This window comes from Alligator sinensis, unplaced genomic scaffold (genome assembly GCF_000455745.1).
Source record: "Alligator sinensis unplaced genomic scaffold, ASM45574v1 scaffold312_2, whole genome shotgun sequence".
In the NCBI taxonomy this organism is placed as follows: domain Eukaryota; kingdom Metazoa; phylum Chordata; order Crocodylia; family Alligatoridae; genus Alligator; species Alligator sinensis.
In genome coordinates, this window is record NW_005842274.1 from 1,397,872 (window position 1) to 1,421,693 (window position 23,822).

Genomic DNA, 23,822 nt, shown 5'->3' on the forward strand with positions numbered 1-23,822 from the left:
TGTACAACAGGGTAAGGGTTACAGCATGCTGGTAGATGATAGAGGTGCACCAATATATTGCTGGCATATCAGATCAGCACCAATAAAATACCTCATGCATGAGCAGAGTTGCAACGTGAACACAGCCAGGAATGAAGCCCAGCAGCATAGAGAGCAGCATCTGGTTGGTATGTCTGTGGGTGGGAAGGGGCATGGGGGAGGGAAGGGCTGGAGCGGGGGCAGATAGAGGCTCTCACGGTGAGGAAGGGAGTGGGGCAGGGGCAGGGCCAAGGGAAGGCACTGCCCAGCCAGGGTGGTGAATGTGGCCCCAGGAGTAGGACAGAGCTGTGGGTGAAACATATGGGGAGTATGGGGGCTAGAGGGGCGGCTCCCCGCCATGGTGTGCAGCCCTTGGGGGAGCATGGGGAGGCATATGCAACTCCTAGATTTGTGCATGGGGCGAGGGCAGGCTGCCTGTTGTGGGCTCAGGGCCAGGGGATGTACCAGCCTCTTCCGGTGGATGCGGGGAGGGGGGCACTGGGCTGGGGATGCACTTGGGATGGGAGGAGGCAGGGTGAGCACTAGGAGGGGTGACTACAGGGTGGGCTATAGCCACCCCAAAATTCCCCATAGCCACCCTCCCAGTGCCGCTGCCTCCTGCCCCACCCCTACCAGCTCCAAGCTCAGCCCTGGCCCAGCCCCTCTGCTGGGAAGAGACTGGCGCAGCCCCTGGCCCCAAGCATGCAGCAGGCAGCCTGCTCTCACCCCAGGCACAAATCTGGGGGGCTGTAACAGGTCTCCGCTCTGGGCCAATCTAAACGTGGCCTGCACACCTGTTCCTGGGGCAACCGCCCGCCTTCTCGCCTGCCATGCCTTGCTGTTAATTGATGTTAATTAGCAGGAGGCTGCCCTTGTAGTGCCCCGATGCCAGGGGGAGCTATCTGCAGCTCTGTTTCCTCCCCTACACTGCAGCCCACACCTCGCCAATGGAATAGATTTTGTTATGTCCTAGCCTTATTATAATTTGGCCCCTTATCCTCTCTGGGTCCTACCTCTTTTGATCTGTGCCCTCTCTGGTGCTAGGGCTCTCCCCGGCCCGATCTCGCTATGTGCCCTCTTCTCTGGGCCTTCTCAGTAACGCTGCCCCCTCCTCCAGGGCTTCTCACCTGTCCCCTTTCTGGGGTTGGGGTCAGTGCACCCCAACTGCTGCACGCTCACTGGTGCTGGGGTCCCCACACTGCTGTGGGTCCTCTATGAGGCCTCCTCCAACCCCTAGTAGCCTCACCCAAATTACCAGTGACAAACAGCAACACAAACATAAGCCCCTTAGCTATAACATAAATGGAAGCCGCCCAGTCATAACAACCGTCCAGCCTACCAGGGAATACTCCATCCCTCAGTCATGTCAGATGCTGCTCCTTCAGTCAGGCTGCTCCTGTCTTCCATGAGAGAGAGCTCCTTCCTCCTTGGCTACTCGCAGACTGCCTCTGGCCCCCAGCCCCTAGGGTTTATAAGGGAGCCAGGCCCTGCCCCTTCTGGTCATCTGACCTCCTCTGGTTGCCTTGGCAACCAACAGCTGGGCTCCTTATTCACTGCTAGGGCTCCTTCCCTAGCAGTTTCCCCTCTTTAGGAGCAGGGCACCTCAGTGCTTTGTGACGGAGGCACATGCCCCAATGTCTCCCCTGGCGGGGTGTGCAGCAGTGAGGAGCTGCCCCCACTCGCCATCTCCCTGTAACCCCCGGATGAGCTGCCCATGGCTTCATCCTGCTCCTGCGGTCTCATTCACTGCCCTGGTTGGGTAGTTTCTGCCCCTGCCCCACTCCCTCCCTCACCATGGGGGCCTCAATCTGCCCCTCCATGCCCCTTCCTCCCCCACACCCATTTGCCACCACAGACTTACCAGTCAGACACTGCTTTCCAAGCTGCCTAACTGCATTCCTGTAAATCAGCTATCAGATATGTATCAGCTGATATGGCTGGTTAATAATCAACCATTGGTATCGACCAAGAAAATCTTTATCAGTGCACCCCTAGTAGATGAGAAACTTGGTTTTGGTTTCTGATGTCATGGTCATTAAAAACAATTTTGGAGACACCTTAAACCAGCATTGTTCTGTGTCAGATATCATTATTCCAGATTTATTTTTGGGAAAAGATGGCCACCCAGATAGAGGAAATGATCAACATTCCTAAGGAATTGCTAAGGATGGGTTGATTCATAGATTCATAGACATTAGGGGCTGCAAGGGACCTCCTGAGATCGAGTCCAGCCCACAGGCCTTAGGCAGGAAGTCGTCTGGGGTCAAATGATCCCAGCAAGATAAGCATCCAAACACTTTTTGAAACAGTCCAGAGTAGGTGCTTGCACCACCTTTGGGGTGGGGGGTGGTCTGTTCCAGACCCTGGACACTCAGACTGTAAAGAAGTTTTTCCTTATGTCCAGTCTAAATCAGCCTTCCAGAAGTTTGTGATCATTAGACCTTGTTATCCCTTGGGGAACCCTTGTGAACAACTGTTCTCCCAGATCCTGGTGCGCCCCCCTTATATACTTATAAGCTGCCACCAAGTCCCCCCTGAGCCTTCTCTTCTCCAGGCTGAAGAGTCCCATGTCCCTCAGCCTTTCCTTGTAAGGCTTTCTCTCTTGACCTATGATCATGCGGGTGGCTTTCCTTTGGACCCTCTCGTGCTTATCCATGTGTCTCCTGAAGTGGGGGGGCCGAAAACTGTACATAGTACTCCAGCTGTGGCCTCACTAAGGCTGAGTAGATTGGGAGGATGGCGTCCTTGGTTTGGCTTGAAATGCACCAGTGGATGCATGCCAGGGTTTGGTTTGCTTTGCCAGCTAAAGCATAAGATTGGTGGCTGTTGCAGAGCACATAGGTGCCCTGCTCCTACAGAGGAAAAACTGCTAGGGAAGGAGCCCTAGCAGTGAGGGACGAGCCCAGCTGTGGGTTGCCAGGGTAACCAGAGGAGCTCAGCTGGTCAGAAGGGGCAGAGCCTGGCTCCCATATAAAGCCCAGGGGCTGAGGCCAGGCTAGCAGTTCCCTGCCAGTAGCCAAGGGGGAAGGAGCTCTCTCGGGGAAGAGAGGGGAAGCCTGACTGGAGGAGCAGCGTCTGACACAGCTGAGGGATGGAGTATTCCCCGGTAGGCAAGAATGTTATTATAGCTGGGTGGCTTCTGTTTAAGTTATAGCCGAAGGGCTTGCGTTTTGTTTACTGTTTGTCACTGGTGGTTTGGGTGAGGCTATTAGGGGTTGGAGGAGGCCTCATAGGGTACCCACAGCAGTGTGGGAACCCCTGTGCCAGTGAGGGCACAGCATTCGGGGTGCACTGGCCCCAGCCCCAGAGAAGGGCAGTTGAGAAGCCCCAGAGAGGGGGCGTTGCTGACAAGCCCCAGTGCGGGCATGGTAAGCCCTGGAGAAGGGGGCAGCATTGTGGTGAGCCGCAGGGAAGGGGGCCGCATTGCTGAGAAGGCCCCAGAGTGAGGGTGGCATTGCTGAGAAGGCCCCGAGGAGGAGGCGGCATTGCTGAGAGGGCGCGGAGAAAGACCGGGCCGTGGAGAGCCCGAGCGCCAGAGAGAGGGTGTAGACCTAGACCGAACAATGTCTGTCCCATCTGTGAGGCTTGGGGCATGGTAAAGGGGTGGTTGGAGCTACGCATATCCCATAAGGCTAGGGTGCCCTGGAGCACCCATTTGCAGAACAGGACCCACAAGGGGTCCGGGAGTCCACGGGGTCAGATGTTACAGCAAACTGTGTCCAAGAGGACGTAAGTCAGCCTCCCTAATATATTAGACCAAAGACGTGGCGGGAGAGAATTTGAGGGTGCCCTTGGGCCAACTTGACACGGGAAGGGGGCCTTGAGGAGATCACGGCCCTCCTGCAGGACCCCGTGCCATGACAATGGCTCATATTCATCTTGTGGTCAATCAGGACCCCCAAGTCTCTTTCAGTCATGGTGCTAGCGAGCATAGCACTGCCAAGACTATAAGTATGACGCTGGTTTTTCCTCCCAAGGTGGAGCACCCTGCACTTCTCTACATTGAATACCATCAGGTTTTGGTCCACCCACCTTGTGAGCATGTCCAGGTCAGCCTGTATCCTCAGCCTATCCTCCAGCGTGGCCACCTTTCCCCATAGTTTAGTGTCATCCGCAAACTTTAGCAATCTTCATGTGATGCCCAAATCCAGGTCATTAATGATGATATTGAAGAGTACTGGTCCAAGTACTGAGCCCTGAAGGACACTACTGGTCACCTTGTGCCATGTTGATTCGCTTCGTCAACTAATACTCTTTGGGTCTGACCCCAGACCATAGGATGGTCAAGGCTGCAGTCCCCCAGCTTAATCATGATAACATCATGGGAGACCAAGTCAAAAGCTTTTTTGAAATCCAGATATAGGACATTGACCTCATCTCCCTTATGCAGGCAACGCATCACCTGGTCATAGGAGGAGATGAGACTGGTCAGGCAAGACCTTCCAGCAACAAAGCCATGTTGGCTGGCATACAGGAAGTTGCCTTCCATTAGCCTGTTGCTGATGGAACCTTTGATTTTCTCCAGGATCTTTCCAGGGATGGAAGTTAGACTGATTGGCCTGTAATTTCCTGGATCTTCTTTATTTTCTTTCTTGAAGATTGGGACCACAATGGCTCTTTTCCAGTCTTCTGGTACCTTTCCCAAGCACCAAGAGTTCTAAAATATCTTTGCCACAAGGAGTGCTATGATGTCTGCCAGCTCCTTCATAATTCTCAGGTGCATTCTTTCCAGGCTTGTGGACTTACGGATCCTGAGCCTCTTGAGGTGTTTCCTCTCTTGACCTACGTCAATTGTGGGCCCATCTCCTGCCCCCTGGATGCTTTGTATCCTGTCCAACAAGGTGACCCCCTTGGGCAGGTGGAAGACCAACACAAAATAATCATTTAGGAGATTGGCCTTTTCCTGAGTATCAGATGTCAGCTGCCCCATTGGATTTAGCAGGGGTCCAATGTTGCCTTGGTTCTTTCTCTGACTTCCCACATATCTGAAGAAGGACTTTTTGTTGTCCTTGATTCCTGTGGCTAGCCTGAGTTCAGTTTCTGCCTTGGCTTTTCTGGTCTGCTCTCTACAGGTGCAGGCTAGTGTTATGTAGTCCTCTTTGGTGATGATTCCCATTTTCCATCTGGTGTAGGCTGCTCTTTTTAGTTTCAGGAGGTCCAAAAGTTCCCTTTTGAGCCAAGGGGGTTTCCCAGCCTGCTGACTGAATTTCCTGTGGGATGGAATGGATTTTCCTTGTGCTTCAAGAATTATGTTCTTAAGGAACAAACATTCCATGTGGACTCCCCTTTCTAAGGGGACCATGGTATCTTAGTGTCTGACTGACAAGTCTCTTGGGTTTGTGAAAGTCAGCCTTGCCAAAGTTGAGGATTTCTGTTTTACTGAGAGATTTACTGCCCTGTGTTGGACAGAAAAAGGGATCAGTTCATGGTCGCTGTCACCAAGCTTCCCCTTGATCCTCAGATCGCTCACCAGATCATCCCCTTTGGCCAGAATCAGATCCAGCAGTGCCTCTCCTGTAGTCAGCCCGTAGACCTCTTGCATTAGGTGATCAATGCAAGCGAGGAAGCTATGTGACTGAACAGATCTGGCCATAAGCTCTTCCCATGAGATGTCAGGGAGGTTGAAGACACCCATGATGACTGTGCATTTTTGAATTGCTGTAAATCTGGAAACCTTGCTCTCAACCATGCTGCCAAGGGTGACTGCTACCAGGAGTACAAAACTCCAAATGGCATTGCTCTTAAAGTTATTGGTAGCACACAAACCTCTCTACCACATCGATGTTGCGATCTATACCTTCTAAATGAGGTTCTAAAGGAAGGAAATGCCTTCTAAATGAGGTTTTGAGATAGGTCTGTCAAGGTGAATGTGCATGCCAAATAATATAGTAAGAAAATTATTTGATTTTGAGGGCACACATACAGCGTAAGTTCAATTATATTAGATTAACAATGTGTCTAAGGTCCATGCTAAAGTCATTACTAAGTTGCTCTCTCAACTGCTGATGTGTTTTTAGTTAATCAGATAGAACAAATGATAATTCTGAGAATTATTTTCTGGAAAAAAGTAAAAGGCCTCCCCAAACTTGTCATTTTACTATTTGTCTTGCCCTCTTTCATTATGTTTCCCTTTAGTTTCCTTTTATTTTATAATCAAAATAAAAATTAATCAGAGGCATTTGCCTAATCCCTCTGTTGTTCCATATTCTTTTTTCAGTGAATAATCTGACTGCTGATATCTTTGCTCTGTTCAGAAATTCCATCCCATCCACCCGCACATTGTTTTGATACTTATCAGTGTGTTAAATGTGGTCATATACGAGAGAATTATTTTGCTAACTCTCCCCAAACTTTTATAACATAATCATGCATAGAAGTATGATCACTGTGAGCTGTTCAATGTCTATGTATGTGCACACGCATAGCCGAGCCAAGAAATTGCTTTGTAAATTCTAATATTGCCAACCCCAGGCATTCAAAAAATGCATCAAACTCAAAAATATAATCAAATTGGCTTGAGAAAATTAGTTTCTAAAAGGAATGCATTCAGCTTTTTTTTTCCCTTTGCCATCTGTTTTTGTGCTGGTTGTACATCTTTTCAAGCTTTTCTTTACAATCTTGAGGACTACCAATTTTGAGGGGTATGTACAGTAATATTGGCTTGCAAGGAAATGAAAGTAAGTTTTGCACATAATATCATGGCTCCAGAAACTTGAACTTTAAGAAAAATCATAAATACTATGAAATTTCTGTAAAAATCATGGCAGTAGACAGCAATGAGACATAAAAGTTTGAATCTGTGTAAATTTAGCAGAAGTTTGTAATTTATTTCCTCATTATTCTTGAGTGAAAATTTGCCATTTAATTCCAAGGAAACAGGATTAGCTCAGGTTTTATTAGCATAATCTCTTTGGTACATATTAATGTTGTACTATCAGATCACAAAGCTTGGTAGTAGATGTAACTAGTATTTTGTCTTTGGAATAAGATCAAGACTGTTGCCTTTGATACAATATAAACCGTGAATACAGACTTCCACCAAGCAAATACTCAGAATTACTGTGCTGTCCTCTGAAGCAGAGTTAAATGGCTGTATTTAGAATGAGTAGGTGTCAGATAAACATTAATGAGATTTTGAATGTCTCTTTGAAATGCTTTGCAAAATTCATTATCCAAATAGTGGAATTCTGATTAAAATTACTTTTAAAAATCAATCTAAAAATGTTAGATTTTGCAGGTGCGTTGCAAACAATAAGAATTTGTTGATGTTTTAAAATAATATTGAGTCAGCCTGAAATAAAATAATGTCAGAGAAGAGCATTGACCGTGGAACCTGTGGACATGACACTGCACTGTAGAGTGGTAAGATTATGATCCTGTCCTTTTAATGTCACTGAGTGACATTACTTAAATAATTAAAATTATTTTTGCCTTTAGGGTCTGTTGTACTGAACATCTCCAATCTGTACTTGTATCACTAACAGGTTTGTGTTACTGCTGAAAATAAATAAAGAACCTTTGCTTCACTTCCCTTTTCTATATTTGTCTTACGGTTCACAAAACTTCTTCCAACTGGGGCTCAGTTACTTTCAACTCCACATGTGAGCTTTGTGGTTTCATCAGTTTCCATTCATTTCAAGGGGCACCTCTTTATATTCATCACCACAACTAACTCTAAACTGTTTTATACATATTCTTTGGGATGGCCTATTTTTTTTTCTTGACCCTTTTACCCCTCTAGCTACAGAAAATAGAATGGATTATATTTTTCTAAAGTCTTCTATTTGCATTATCTTGGAATTTTCTTTGATTTTACATTGAATTTTTAGATAATTTAATTGACTCTTTTTAGGTTTTCTTTTTATTCCAGTTATTCTAAAGTGGTGCTTTCCGTTACTTTAAAATCTGTAATTATCCTTAGACCCAACATAGCAAGTGATTATTTATGGCCATTCATGTAATTAAATTTAGTGGCTTCTTTTTCATTTCAGTCAGTTGAATTTGCTTTGATTCACAATATTTTATTTTTCATGAAAGGTTGCATGAACAATTTCTACATTTCTGAGGATATTTGCAGAAGTCTAGGCTCTTACAAATATTTGTATGTATGTTATGGTTCTATAAACTGTTGCTGACTGGAGTAAAGCTGACTTGAGATTCTAACCCAAAAGACTTTTTCAGTACTTGAGTGAAGACAGTTTATATATTGTTTTATATATATAGTTGCTATTGTGTATAGTTAATCAGTGTGTAAAGTGCCAAAAATATATAAATTCCAGATTATTTTTTCTTGTACTATAAAGTGATCCAGTATACTGGACTGTATAAGAAACCCAAAGTTGCTATAATTTGGTTTCCAAATTTATTTTCATCCCTGTTCTTTGACAGTGTTTTGTAAATATAGTCAAAGTAGAAGATTATCTAAATTTCAATGGGAATCGTGTGCTTGACTCGATTAATCCATTAATCCACAAGCTTCCTTCACTCCCTCCTCCCATGGACATGCCAGACCACACTCCTACCCCCGTGCTGTGTGGATGTGCTGCAATGAGCCATATAGTGCCCCTTCCCTCTGCTGCATAGATGAGCTGCAACACACCATGCACCGTGACTTCCTGACATGCCACGTGGACATGCCACACAACCCCCCTCCTTCATGCTGCATGGACATGAGCTACAATAAGCCATCTCCACCACCCGTCCCCCACCTATGTGTTGGGCAGCTACAGTGTGGATGTTCTGTGATGTCCCCAGCTCACCTGAGCCCTCCAGCCTTAGGCTTCCTCACCCTGTGAGCCAGGCCTCTCTGCCCCACCCCCTTCACAACAGAATCTTGAGGACTGGCAGCAGAGCAAACTGGGGAGTGGTGTTTGGACCAGAAAGCCAGGGACTGCATTTTAACCCACTGGGGGCTGCATGTGGACTGGGCCACCAGTTGGACAGCCTGCTTTAGGTAACTAAGTGTATGTTTATACCAGAGGTGGGCAAAATATGGGTCAGGGGTGGGTGCAGGAAGGAGCTGCAGCTGGGCAGGAGCGTGGAGCATGGGGCTGGGGCTGGTGGCAGTGTAGCACCCATGCCCAGGGGGGCAGTGGGAACATGGAGCTTGGGTGGACAGAGTGTGGGTGTGAGGGATCCACACCCTCCCCCCATGGTGCACATAGCTCCCGTCGGCAGCAGCAGGAGCACCAGCAGGCGTCAGGTGCTTGTGCCCAGTGCAGGCACTGCCACCCAGTGGTACACGGCTCCAGCCAGTGCTGCATGTGGGTGCAAGAAGTGCAGCCCAGCCAGGCTGCCTCTATCGTGTGGCACTCCCCATGTGCAAATATAGCTCTTGCACTCATGTGGCACAGGAGGGAACTGGCTCCAGTGTGTGGAGCTTGCCTTCTCCGTCCCCTGCCTCACAGGTCCTGGGACTCCTCAGGGAAGCGGGGACCAGGGCTCCCCTCCTCTTTTGACAAAGTTCTGGGACCTGCATGGCAGACAGCGGCAAAGGCAGCTAGCTCCAGTGCGTGGAGCTTCCCTCCCATGCTGTGTGAGTGTGAGAGCTACATGTGCATGTGAGGAGCACCACACAATAGAGGTGGCCCAGCAGGGCTATGCTTCTTGCCCCCACATGTAGCACTGGTTGGAACTGTGCACCACTGGGTAGCAGCACCTGCGTCGGGCACTAGCACCTATTGCCTGCTGGTGCTCTTGCTGCCACCAATAGGGGCAGTGCATGCCATGTGTGTCCCCACACCCTGCCACAATCCCCCACACCCAATAAAAGCCTCACACACACACCTTGCACCTACAACCCCCCACATATACACCCCCCAACATACCCTATTGCCCATCACAACACCCACCCCACCACCATACACCCCACCCACCCCACATACCCACATACCCACCATACACAACCACACCCCACACACAATATACAAGACAAAGACTTAATTTTGGAGTTATTATGCAATCAGCATTGTGTTGATATTTTTTGTAATAAAATTAAAATATGTTAAAGTAGGTGTTTGACTTTTACCCTCAAGGAGTAAATGATTTGGTTTTATTTCTGGTTCCAAGATGGCAACCCTCCCATCCCAAAAAGAGTATGTCTGGGGGGCAAGGGAAGGGACTTCCAGTCCCAAAGTGGCAACCAGGGGGTATGACAACAGTCAAGGAACAGGGCTACCCATGTGGCCCTTGACAGCTCACCAAAACTCATTAAGCAGCCCTCCAGCCAAAATAATTGCCTGCAGCTGGTTATACTGTAAAAGCACAGAGCTCAGTCTCTCCACTAAGGTAGTAAATGCTTTTCCCATGGGTTAGCCCCAGAAATGAGGTTGTAATGGCACTTTGGGGGCACGCTGATCTTTTTCCCTTAAGCAAGCCAGAAACCAAGATCTTGACCATAGTGCCAGACATTCCTCTAGGCATCCTGACTGAATCATTTCTAGGGATTGATATGTGTAAAGGAGAAATAGGTGGGCAACATTTATTGACTCAACAACAAGACTGATCTCTATGCTGTCACAGTGCAGACATACCCTAAGTTCCTTATAGGAATTTAGCTCTAAAGTAAATCAATCCTCAATAAAGTAAATTAAGTGTCGGGAGACTCCCAGCCTTGGGAGACACAAGGTCTTCATGGTCCCCAAAAATGAAAAAGACTTAAAATAGGAAAGTACACATACCTAAAAACCAAAGTACACCTAGTGGGTCCAGTATTCGTTCTTTCTTTCATCACTTTAAAATATGCTTATAAAAAAGCCTTCAGAATAGTTACCTTATAGAATCTAGTTACTTTATAGAACCCCATATATTTTGACACTAGGATTGTCCACACAGTGGTTTTTCAATTTGGAAAAGAAGCAAAGAAGAGAAGCAAAGAAAAAATCCATAATATATATCTCTTTAAGGAAACAGGCAAAGGTTTAAAACATCAGATCTTGAACTGATAGCTGTATGGTATGTTAGTAAGTCAGTATACAATCAGGATATATTTCAACTAGTATAGCAGCTAGATATTGTATTCTGTACTTGTATGTATATTCAACAATGTAAAAATATGCACCTTTAATAGGAAACTACAGCTACATACAATGTTTAAAATAAAATCGCACTATCAACTGTATTAAAAATACAGCAGAAATACAAAGAAAAACAATATAGAACTATGAACGTTGCCATAAAACTATATGTATTTATAAAGTTGTACCTATAAAACTGGAAGAATATTAAAAAGGATGATTCACTTTTTAACATTTATGTTGTGTTTATCCTTTATATTACATTTCACTCAGGTAGGACACTGAAACAAACCTGGTTAGTTTTAGTCAATTTCCTTTTTTGACTTCCAAACACTACGACTAATGTTTCACTGTTTAGGTAGTACTGCATATTAAACTAAAAACATGCTGCTTGCATTATATATTACAGAAGAACAGATCTCTACAACAGGGAAAACCCAGAAGGGACTGACTGATCCATTTCCACCCTTTCAAAGACGACGACCCACTCGTTTTCTTAAAATTGGAGCTCCTTTCTACCAGGACAATCAACTTCAGGTCAAAGTCTACTGGAAGAAGACAGGTTTGTTGAAAGTTCTCTGTTTAAATAGGGGCCAACCATATACTCACCCAGTATGAATATATTTATAATGAAGCCCATCTAGCAGTTCTTATAAAAGACCAAATCCTACTCTTTCCTTCTGCAAATCTTAGAGGGAAACTAGCTGGGATGATGATACATACATTTAGAGAATTTAAATTCCCAGTATGGTAAAGATCACTGACCTGTGGAGGTATGTAAAGCTGACTTGAGGGTAGGGATAGGAGTGTCAAACTCATCTGACCCTCCGGCTGGATGAAAGTTATTTGGCGAGTCTGTGGGCCAGATCGGGACCAAACCCCCTGCAGTGTGAGCATGGGTCCAGCCTTTGCACCACATGCTGTATGTGCTGGCCTTGGGGTTTGCTCTTTGCTTGGTGCGTGGGCTAGACCCCACACTCCATGAACCCCAAAGGGATGGTCACTGCATGCAATGCATGCAGCATCAGGGCTAGCCAGGCCTGCACACTGGCTTCAGGGCCTGTCTGTGTTGGGCCTCAGGATGTCCGTGTGTGCCGGAGACTGTGTATTGGGCTGCTCCCGTGGAGTGCCACATACAGCCCATGTCCTGTGTGCTGCACAGAGTGCTGAGTTTAGCCCATGTGCTGCATGTAGAATGAGTCCCAAGGCTGGCTCATGCTGCATGTGGAATGGAGGACTCAACTGCCTGCATAAACTGCACACAGCACAGGGGGCAAGCATGGGGTGTCTGCTGCATGTGATACCCTACCGGTCCAGCCCTGCATGCTGGCTCCACCATGGCTCAATCCAGATTGGCCTGGAGCCAACACACAAAGCTGATTCAGTGCAGGCGCCACATGCAGCATATGCACTATGAATCTATGCCGTGGACCAACCGCTAGGTTCCATGGAGTTTGTGCAACTCCAGGTCTATCAGCACACAGGGTTGGGGCTGGCATGTGGCACATGGGGTCAGTCCAGAGATCTGCAGTCTGGATCATTACAGCTCCATGGTCAGGATCCAGCCTGCAGTACATATATTCGACACCTCTGGCTTTGGATATGACCTAGAAAGGAGAAACATAGGAGGAAGAAAAAAGTGATGCTTTGGATCCAAAAGACAAGAGTCTGCAGGAAGTGACAACTAGGGAACTAAAATAGCAGGTGCAAATTACCTGCATTTTCCACTCTTAGGGAGAAGAATTCACAATCCTGAGAAACTTCCTCCATAAGGTTTTATGCAGGGGATTAGAATCTGTCTTGCAAAAGTTGCATGAAAATCAATTAGGTTGTTGGACATTGTTAGGAAACAAGTAGGTTGTTGGACATTGTTTCAGTTTTATAATCAGTGACCTCACAGACTATTATTTGAAATTATGCTAACACTGTTAGTGATTTTTTGCCTCCTAGAAATCTATACATGTTTCTTAAGTTAAGGGGTGTAGGTTGCAGCTGTGTTGGTTTAAGGACATTTAATTTTCATTCCATACAGAAAGAGCACACACCAACTGCTGAAACTTCCTTAGCCTGACAAAGGGTTTTTGACCCCAAAAGCTTGTTTAAAAATTGTTTTCCAACTAATTAAGTTGGTCTAATAAAAGATATCAGATTCACCCAAAGAACCTTGTATTTCTTAAGTTAATGTGTACATAACATACAGTAAAATATCAAGTTTGAAACCATACTCTGCAAAAGGAATATATTTTTTTTCCTTTAGACTCTTGCAACTAATTTTAGGAACAAAAATATTCTTCTGGCCACTCTTGGATATCCATTTTTCTAGCTTCCCACATGTGTGGTTTCTTCAGATCTTGATTCTTATCCAGGCCTAGCTTATCCCCTTTATGCACTTATTTAATATTCATCTTGATACATTAGCTGTCTTCTTTTTGGACACTCAATATCCCCCACATATCCATTCACATTCATTCAAAGTGCTACTATTAAGGTGAAAGCTGGTAATTATTTTTTGGGGTGTGGAGGGGTGGATAATACAATTTACCAAAAAATTAGGTTTCATTCTTGTAGAAACTATTTGTGAATTTTGGTTGAATTCGCTGGTAACTAACTGGAAAAAGGATTTTGGGAACATAAAGAGAGAGATGGGGCTCAGGAGTTAGAACATCTCCCTCCCTATGCCTCCTCCCCAAGATGGAGGAAATCCAGCGTTCCCTGTCTTTAGGGGTTGAAGTGACATATCTCACCTTCACAGAGAACGCCCTAATCACTTGGCTGGAGAGTTATTCGCAATTTGTTTAAATTCTTATTTAAGTATTTCACAAAGAGTGGACCACCCAAAAAATGAGGCGTTCAGAAAGACGCATTGAAGAATAGCCTCCACCCCTACAACCCTAAGCCAGCCCCAGAGCTCTCTCTGGTACTTGAAGACGACCCTATGGTAAACCAGTAGAAGAAAAGAAAGGCTTCACTTTTCCTCCACATCCCTCAAACTTCAGATCCGTGTGCAGGGCAGGTGTGGGCTGCAAGCTTGGGCTCCCGCCCTGCTGCCCTCATCTGGGGCCCTCCACAGCCTGGAGGGTGTGACCTAGTGTGGCAGGAAGCAACAGGGCCATACAGAGAGGCTGCTTGCTGCTGCTTGCTCCACACTGCCCTGGTGATGTGCGTCCTGCATGCGCGGCTGCTTTGAGGGGCGCAAACCCACACCACTGCCGTCACTGCAGCTGTACATGCAGGAGGTGCGTCCGCAGGGCAATGCAGAGCTCACAGTGGTGAGCAGCTTCTCCATGTGGCCCCACTGTTCCCTGCCACACTGGGTCATGCCCACTGAGCTGTGGAGGCCCCAGGAGAGGGCAGCAGGGCAAGAGCCTACACCCACAGCCTGTGCCTGCCCTGTGCACAGATTGGGGGAGTGCGGGTCCCACCTGCCTCCCTAGAGAGAGCATGCCATGGTGGGGAGCCAGCCCAATGCCCCTGGCCCCTGGCCAAGTCACCCAGGGCCCCATCCCACTCCCTGTTGGGGCCCAGCAGCCATGCATTGCAGCCACAAGCCCCATGCACTGCCCAGCTGGGCAGCAGTCCCAGCCCCAGCCCGGCCCAGTTCCCTCCCTCCTTATGGGGGCCTCAATTCCCCCCTTTCCCCCCACATACTTACCTGCAGGGGCTGTTCTCCAGGCTGCCTGGGGCCACGTGCATGTACACGCCCTGTTTCACTGCCCTTCTCCCACTCCCTCCCAGCTCCCTTCAGGCTGGAAATCTGCTAGCCTGCAGGGAGCTCATTGAAAAATCCATGGGTTTCTCTGGTAAAATAAGAAATCCAGGTTTGCCGCCAGCAAAAGTTCAAATCCGCTGTGTACACCATTTTTCCATGGGAAACGGAAAACCCAGATCCTCGGTCATGACTTGTGCTACATGAATGTGCCACAGGTTCAAAAGAAGAATTACTTCTCCAGGCTTGTTTTTTACATGTCCCATTTCATATGTTACATTAATTTCAGTGAACCTTGGGCATGTAAAGAATGTGTAGAATCTGGCCTTTATGTATTCAAAGAAATCCTTTAAAAAAAATATTCCTGCTCAATGCCTTTTTTTATGATAGCAATAATACATGCACTTAAAGATGTGTGGTAAAGGGAATAATGCCACACCTCAAATATTACAAGGCACTTAGCAAACACACTTAATTTTACTAGAAATAATTATCACAAAAGTATATAGTAATTAGATGGATATAATGGTTTCTTGTTCAGGAGAAGAAAATGTGTCTTTCATTTGCTCCCTTTGACATAGGCCTAGGATTAGAGAAACAGTACATTCCTTAAGCTTCATGAATTCAACTTTTGTCGAGGAAAAGAAGAACTTGCTTGTGGCCAGATTTTCTGGCCATCTTGACTGTGTGAAATTAGAAATTATGTGCTATTTATGTAATGCAGTGGAACCAAATCAAACAAATCACTTTTAACTCCTTGGCGCTGGGAACAGGATAGCGTTGGAGTAAAGTCCGTTGCCAAGAATGGATGCACGATGAACCTTCAGCCTAAAAGGATTAACTGCTTGTGACAATTAAAGTCCTAAGAAATCTTGTGCAGTAATCAAGGCTGAAACTGTGATAATAAAAGGTTTCTCATGTTTCACCTACCCAACAGTGGTTTGGTGACAGGCGATCTGAGGTTTTGGACCTCAGTTTTAGAAGCCTTTAAGTACCTCCAAAGTCAAATACCCTCTGGGTTTTAGAAGATATTTCCCATGAACAAAAAGAGGGACTTTATTCTTTATACTCCTACTGCCATAATTTGCATCACTTACTGCACTAATTCTCATAAAAAGACCAACACACTGTAATTTAATGTGATAATTTCCTTCCAAATCAGAATGTCACAGTCCTATTTCCAAAACCTATGCTTTCTCCATGTTGTTAATGTTTAGTGGCTCTTATTTAGGAATAGTACAACTGTTCTTACTCAGGAAAAGCTCCAGTTCAGTCAGCGCTCTTCCCAGCCAGCATTTAGCCCATATTAAACATTTTATGGATTTCTTGGGTGTTTCCACTTAGTGTCAAGTTGTTTGCCCTTTGCTTTTGCTTCAAAAGTTAAACATTTAAAATGCATTAAGACTTGGCTTCAGAGTTGATTCTTTGCTTTAATATTTGCCAGAAATATAAAACAAAGAACACTTTAAGTGGAAAGGGACAAAAAGCCCTTCCATTTTTCTGATAAAACAACTGACCAGGAATAATCAATTAAATTAAAGAGAAAAATAAAATGTAAGACAAAGCAAACAGAAAGCTGTCAAAAAAACCTTTTGAAACTGTATTGTAGAGAAACAAAATCAACATATAGGAAGGAAGATAAATGAGGCAACTGTTTACACTGGGTTTTTTTCTTTATTTTTTGTGAAAAGTCATTTTCATGCCACAGAGTTAAAAAATAATTGAAATACTTCCCAGTATTGTCCCTAACAGGGACATGATCCAGCCCTGCACTCCTTACACATTGAAGATAATGGGACTATTCTGTGTCATTAAGGTTTGCTAGCTCTAAAGTGCTGGATAATATGATTGTTACTGAAAATAAATCAGTATTGCTTGAGCACCTAGTCATACTTTAAGTAAGTAATAACTGGTGCAGTAGGCAAATCAATGTTGGAACACCAGGCCATTTTCTGTTTTACCATATTACCTCAGGCTACAAAGAGATGTAATATTTATCCCAGAATAAACCATGTTATCCTGGAGTAAAGTTCAATTGTACAGACGTCAATGTCCATTTTCCCAGGATAAATCCTAAAAAATGGATAAGAAATATTAATTACCCTGGGATATTGCAAAATATGTCTGAACAGTTTTTCCAGAATTGCATGATATAATCAACGGCAGAAAAATGGCAGTGCAGTCAACTGCTCGCTGGCCCCTGATTAGAAGAGTGATGTGTTACATGCTAATCTGGTACTAGTTCTGTTCTGGGACAAACACAGGTACAGTGTTTGTTCCTAGCTTCACTGCAGTTCTACAGGCAATAAAGTAAGTGTACATTAAAGCTATCACATAGAAAGAAAGTAGTCAGACCAACAGGAAAACCTCTTTGTGAAGCACAAAGGAATTTATTGCAGTAAACCTTCATTGAATCACCCAATACAGCTTGAGAAATAAATGTGTGCACAATAGGTAATTCTACTTTCTTACCAGAGTCTATCTAGCCTCCTTTTGGAGACCCACAGGGTAGGAGCAAGCACCACTTCCCTTGGAAGTTGGTTCCAGATCCTAGCCGCCCTGACTGTGAAGGTGCCTGAAGAACTAACGAGGTACTTGGAGAGATGTATTAAAAACACATTAACAAATAATACAACTAGTAAAGATAACATGCAACTGGGATGTGTAACTTCTCATTGATTGATAATGTTGAAATTTGTTTCCCATATGAAACCAAGTAAGTAGAAGACTAATTTCAAATGACAGGCAATCTTGAAACTGCAGCACAATATCCCTGTGTCCAGTATGGACTGGTACAGTGTCTGCAGTTTTCTATACCCTTTCCACAGATCCACTGGCCCATGCCCAAACTGCCCTCCTATACCCACGGCCTTCATTCTCAGGTTGGGCATAAAACCCCCAGCATGCCTGCTTCACTTAAGAATTGCTGAAATAGTGGTGAAGGCCTCCATATGAGACTCACTATCACCCCAAATCAATATAAGAAATTGTGAAAGCATGTGAGCTCTGATCCTGCAAGCACTGATAAGCATATATAACTTGTCTTGTGGAAGTAGTAGTCCTATTGACTTCATTTCCATGCTTCCAGCAGGAGGTCTGTTTTTAACAGGGATCCTGGTTTTCTATGATAAAAAAATCACCGATTTTCAGTGGTGTTTCATTGTAACGGTGCAAAAATCTGGATTTTGGGTTACTTTTTTTAATCGAGAAATTGGGGATTTGTTTTTTTGTCAGAGAAAACCAGGATCCCTGGTTATTATCAACTTTAGGAGAATAATTTCTTTTGAGAACAAGTTTGAACAGTATGAGTTTACATTAATAGATCAGACTGAAAACTGACTGCAGATGAAAAACCCTTGCCATCAGTATAGTTCAGTGTGTGCCATCATAATGTGGAATTTTATAAAGAGTGTTTTATAACTGTTGGCAGATATACATCCTCAAATTGGGAAATTGCTTGCAGAAAGCAGACTCAGTTTACAGAATTAAAATACATATTGGCGAGCTATTAAGCAAGCTGTCTTAATTTATTTCGACTGTTCAAGAAAAATGGTGTGTTTTCAAACACAATATCTTTCTTTTGCATCAGTAATATTTTTTTTAAGCATTCACATTATTTACTTTTTCTAATCTCTTCTTGTCTAGTTAACCATGAGGAGTGCATTCTATAAAGTGAGTTCTTTTTATTACAGTTAAATTATATTTCAGGTATTATTATGTCACTTATTAAGTGACAACATATAAACTGCATCACACTAACCACATGAACTAACACACAGATTTTCAAAGATATTTAGATATATGTCTCCATTTCCCAATAGTATACAATCTACAATATGGATCCACAGTTGGATCCATACTTATAACTTGGACCCATCTTTAAAGTACATACTTTATTTTAATGTACTTCTTGGAAAGGAACTACTATTTTATGATACAGAGGATGTATTCAAAAGGGAAAGGAACGGAAAGAAGAGAGAGAAAAAACTTGTTTTAAGTGGCATAAAGTAAAATACCTAATGCTTTACAATTTAAGCACTACCGCCAATTTTTCAGAGTATAAATTAGCTTTTGAAAGACTATTTATTGAATTAGATTTTAAAGACAGTTGAGGGTTTTTGCAGTTTACTTTCATTTCATTGCATGAATGAGGAATTATTTAAGATTTTTTTTTCAGAGCTGTCATGAGACTTAAGCATTCTATAATCAAAAAGAAATCTAATGATATTTTGGGATTTTTTTTTCTCCTTACATGGTAGGTTGAATCAGTCAAAAAGCAACTACAACAATTGTACAGATTTTTTTTCCAAATATTAAAAGCGCACCCCTAAAACTGCATAGAAAGCTAGAGAGTTGCTGAACAGCAGTAACAGTCTTGCACAACACAAAAGAGCATTAGATTATTATGACAACATATAACAGTCTTGAACAGGAAAAGGAATATTAGACCTAGAATGTTAGGTTTAGGACCTGTACTTAATATGTATTCCCTATGCAAATACGCTGATAACTACAGGAAACAATGTGAATGGCCCAGTGAATAGGCTGAAGTGTACTTTTTTTCCTTTCAGTTCAGAGTCCTACCATTAGATTAGGACTTAATAGGTTTGCAAGATACATTGTGCATCTTGGGAGACATAAACCAAATGGTTTCTGTTTATTAAAAATCTTACATCACTTTTTGCAAGAGAAGTATTATGAACCCCAGTAGGACACTGTGGTCAGATTCTATTTTAGGAACTGGTAGTTACATTCTCCCTATCTGAAGTTTCAGATAGTTATTCTCCACTTTCTCACTTAAATCATTTTTTAGCATTATTGTGTGATGTCATACAGAATATTGCTGTGTGGGCCTTCTGAGTTTAGCTGCATTTTAGCATCAGATAGAATTATAGGTACTAATAGCACATAAACAAAAATTACAACCATTTATTTTATTTTTTTTCTATTCAATCCTCATATTTATTTTCCTGGAACATTTCACCATTTGAATTTTACTTGTGCAAGTACTCACAGTACTTGCTGAAATTACTCACAGTACTCACTGAAATTACATTTTAAGTTTGCATGTTTTACTGTTTGTGATGAGTTGAATTGTGGCCAAACTATTATGATTACCTAGTTGTATAAGGATTAGGAGATGCTTTCCTGAGTTCCTGTACTAGCTACTGCCAGCAGGGATTGCAGCATGGGAGCAGAAGTTGTCTCCGGTTCTATCCTGCAAAGAGGGAACAGGGAGAGGGTAGAGACTTGGATTTGCCACCCCAGTTCACCCAGTAGTGCTTCAATGAATAAAGCTGGCATACTTTACTCCTATTACTCTAGGGAATTTATAAACATACTTTATGGTCCCGTGACATGCTGGAGATCCGAGGCTTGACATGCCACAGATCCACACCCAAGCTTACACGCACTGAGCTGCATCGCATGAACTTGTATAAATGGCGAAATGCACATTTGCACACAGAAAATAGCACCTTCTTTGTGTTTTAGTTCAAAAGTACACCGCTGCTATTTTCTCAGTGCTAATGCACATTTTCACACTTATACAACTGCAAACATCACAGTGCTGAGTGATTTTCAAAACTCCCGGTGCTGCAGCACTTAGATGCCTAAAAATGCCCTAGTCAACCAAGTCCAGTCACAATCTTACTTTAAGAGCAGTAGAACAACATGTCACAATGGCTATGGACAGACATTACACATAAACCAATTTAAGCGATCAGAAACTGGTTTAAACCTGTAACAGAACAGACATTCAGTGCAAATAAACCAGTTTGAAAATGACTGAAACCGGTTTGAGAGAACCTAGTTGAATGTAGTATCAGCCTTAACTAATTTGGCTCAAACCGCTTTATGCAATGTCTGTCCCAGACCCCTTGCTGGTTTAAGATAAATCAGATGCCCCCCACATCCTGGCATGGTGTCTGGGCAGCAGTCTGCTTCAGAGCTGGGCTGGCCCCTCCCGTCTGCTCTCTAATCAGAGCAGGGATGGGACATGGCGAAACACCGAACAGAAACCACGGGGTGGGGTGAGAAGTATCCCCCTCAGGGGCCAGGGCCAGGCAGCCTGCACAGAGTCCCCCCTCCCTGCCCCTTGTGGTAGGGATGGGGGCAGGGGGAGGAGGGGGAAGAGTACCCTCCAGCATGGAACAGAGCACCCATCCCCACCCTGGGAGCAGGGGAATTGGGGAAGAGTCCCCATCTGGGGTTGGGCAGCATTGCATGGAGCCTCCGTTCCCCACTCCTCAGTGATGGGAGAGAAGCCAGGGGTAGAGCCCCCTCCAGGGATGTGCAGCCTTGAAGTGTCCCCCTCCCCACCCCACAGCGGGGGGTGGGCGGAGGTAGGGAAGGGGAAGAGCTCCCCAGCACCGAACAGAGCCCCACTTCCTGCCCTGTGGCAGTAGGGGTGAGGGAGGAGGGGGAAGAGTTTCCTTCTGTGCTGAACATCTATCCACTTGCAAACCGGTTCACTCTCTGTAGGTTAGACTAACCTGCAAAGATTGAATCAATTCAGGCTCAGGCTTTTTGAATGTTTGTCCCTAGTCCATGGCATCCAGTGACTGTGGTATTTTTTTTTTTATAGGATAGGTTATTGTTTATCACAACACAGCTCCCAAAGCTCTTTCAATAGCCCTTATCACAAAGGCAATTAAACAAGCCAGATAAGTAACTGCACATACAACTTTCAGCTAATGCTTCTTATACGTTGTCTTGAGATAAAAAATGCATTTTAAATTTTTCGCTGGTCAATAAATTTGGCAGTATAAATCTTTTATATCAATGATACCTCAGCATTGTTCTGTGTGAATTGGAAAGGAAATTGTTTACTTTTTCTAATTTTCCTGTTTATCTGCTACCTGTAAGAGACTTAAAGCCACAGAGATACATTCAAGCCACCCTTCTGATTTATGTGATGAATACTCACAAAGGTCTTAATTCTTCTGCTGAACATTCTGGTCCATCTTCACTAAAGCAATTTTGAAATTTTGAAATCATTTGGATTAATCACCTGCTTAAGTGCTTTGCTGAATCATAGTCATGGTGCTCAGAAGCTTGTATGATCAACACTCCTAGTAGGAGAAGAGAAACAAAATCATGTGGCCGGCCACATCTAATCAATGCTGTTAAATTACCTGGAATAGTCAAAGCAAACTATTCATCATAAATCCATAGTTAGCTACATACACAACAAATTCACAAATTGACTCATTTTGGATATTGAATAAATTAAGGAAATTGCAGTCTGCATGTCACTTCATAAAAAGAAAGAGATTGAATTTATGTTATTCAGTGAAAAAATTGCTAAACTCAGATAAGATAACTCTAGTCACAATATTTATAAATTAGTTTGATTTATTGGGGTTCTTCCTGATAGCAGACACTACCAATTTACAGTATTATCAAATACCTAACAAACAAATTGGTATATTTAAATGTTTTATGATACTAAAGTCAGTGCTTTTTCATTTTTATTTTTATCATCTTATTACCACCATCATACCATTCCTAATTCTCTTCAAGTGCAGAGATTAGTCTGCACAGGGTTGCTGTGAAGGTTTGCAGGCTTTACATGTTGCAGGCATTTTCATTTAAATTAAATCCTACGCTAAGTGGTTCTTGCTTAAGAAGTCTACTTTGAAATATTGTTTTTAATCAAGCCTTGTTTGATTTACTCAAATAAGTCTCTATAATACAGCTGGTTGTACTGTACAACATCTGCCACTAACTATTATTCTTGTACTAACATGTATAAAACATCCATACAACTGAATATAGCTAATAATATAAAGTATTAGGAATTAATTATAAATTGTTCATCAGCAAAACAGAACCTGAATAATAATAATAACTGTCCAGCATTTATATATCACTTTCCATCCAGAACTTCACAAAAGACTTCACTGTCACTATTGTACAGTAAGAGGACCAAGGCACAGAGTAATGAAGTAACTTATCCAAAGTTACTCAGTGGAAAAACTGGTTATGCTGCCTATTCCCTCCAGTTGAGTGATCTAGCCATGGTATCTCACTCCAACAGAACCACACCAGGAAATATATATATATATATATATACACTAGCCAATTGCCCGTCAGGAATAATGGGGGGGCATGCAGGGACAGAGCCCTGTGCCTCTCCTCCCATATCGGGGCCTGCTCCCGCTTTACCTCCTGCTGCTTGGGGTTCGGGCCCACTCCCTCCCTCCCTGCCACAGCAGAGGGGTCCAGGCCTGATATGGTGGAGGATCTGAGGTTGGGGAAAAGCCGGCCCACCACAGTGGGGGGAGCAGCTGGCCCAGGCCGACCTGACAACAGCAAGGGAAAAGGAGGACCAGGCTCGGAGCAAATGTGGGGGTGGAGGAGTGGACCCAGGCACGAGCAGGGGAGGAGGTTCAGTCCTCCCATCCCCCAGCCACTGCCGCATTGGGCAACTTTGGCCCAGGCCTGCTGTTCCCCCCCTTCACCAAGGTGGGCTGGCTTCTCCCCTGGCTCGGGCTCGGTCCTCCCCCCTGTGTCGGGCCTGTGTCGGGCCCAGGCCCATTCCTCCCCTTCCCCCACTGCCACCACCACGGAGCACCCACTATTCCCCCACCCACATTGGGCCCACTCCTCCCCTGACCACCACCGCATCATCCCGCAACGGGCCCTGCAGACAGTGACAACAGAAGTGGGGTGGGGTGGGGTGGGCTTCCACAGCATTCCAACCCCACTCCCCCCCACAGCACCACCTCCGTCACCTGCAAGGAGTAAGTGGGGAGGCGAGGCCAGCTCTGGTGGCCTTACCCCTCCCTCCGGTCCATCATTGCCACCTTCAGGGAACAGGGCAGGCTGGCCTTGCCCCCTCTGTTCCATCTGCTCCATTGCCCCCTCCTCCAGGGAGCAGGGTGGGGGAGCCAGGCCAGCTATGCTCTCAGGGGGTGCACATGCATCTCACTGCATGGACTGGAAGTGACCACAGACTGGTCTGCAGACTGGCAAACTGAAGTCTGGAAGTGCATAGATTCATAGATTCATAGATGTTAGGGTCGGAAGGGACCTCAATAGATCATCGAGTCCGACCCCCTGCATAAGCAGGAAAGAGT

The 23,822-nt window shown here is 44.6% G+C and overlaps 1 protein-coding gene across 1 annotated transcript in view; it reads left to right on the forward strand.

The window, feature by feature from the left end:
- Positions 1 to 23,822, forward strand: part of ANOS1 (anosmin 1) — a gene marked incomplete at its 5' end in the record, with an annotated part of 214,153 nt that overhangs the window by 156,179 nt on the left and 34,152 nt on the right. Inside the window, one exon of the mRNA XM_025209259.1 lies at positions 11,443 to 11,595. Within this exon, the coding sequence (XP_025065044.1) occupies positions 11,443 to 11,595 (153 nt within the window). The remainder of the gene's footprint in view (positions 1 to 11,442; positions 11,596 to 23,822) is intronic.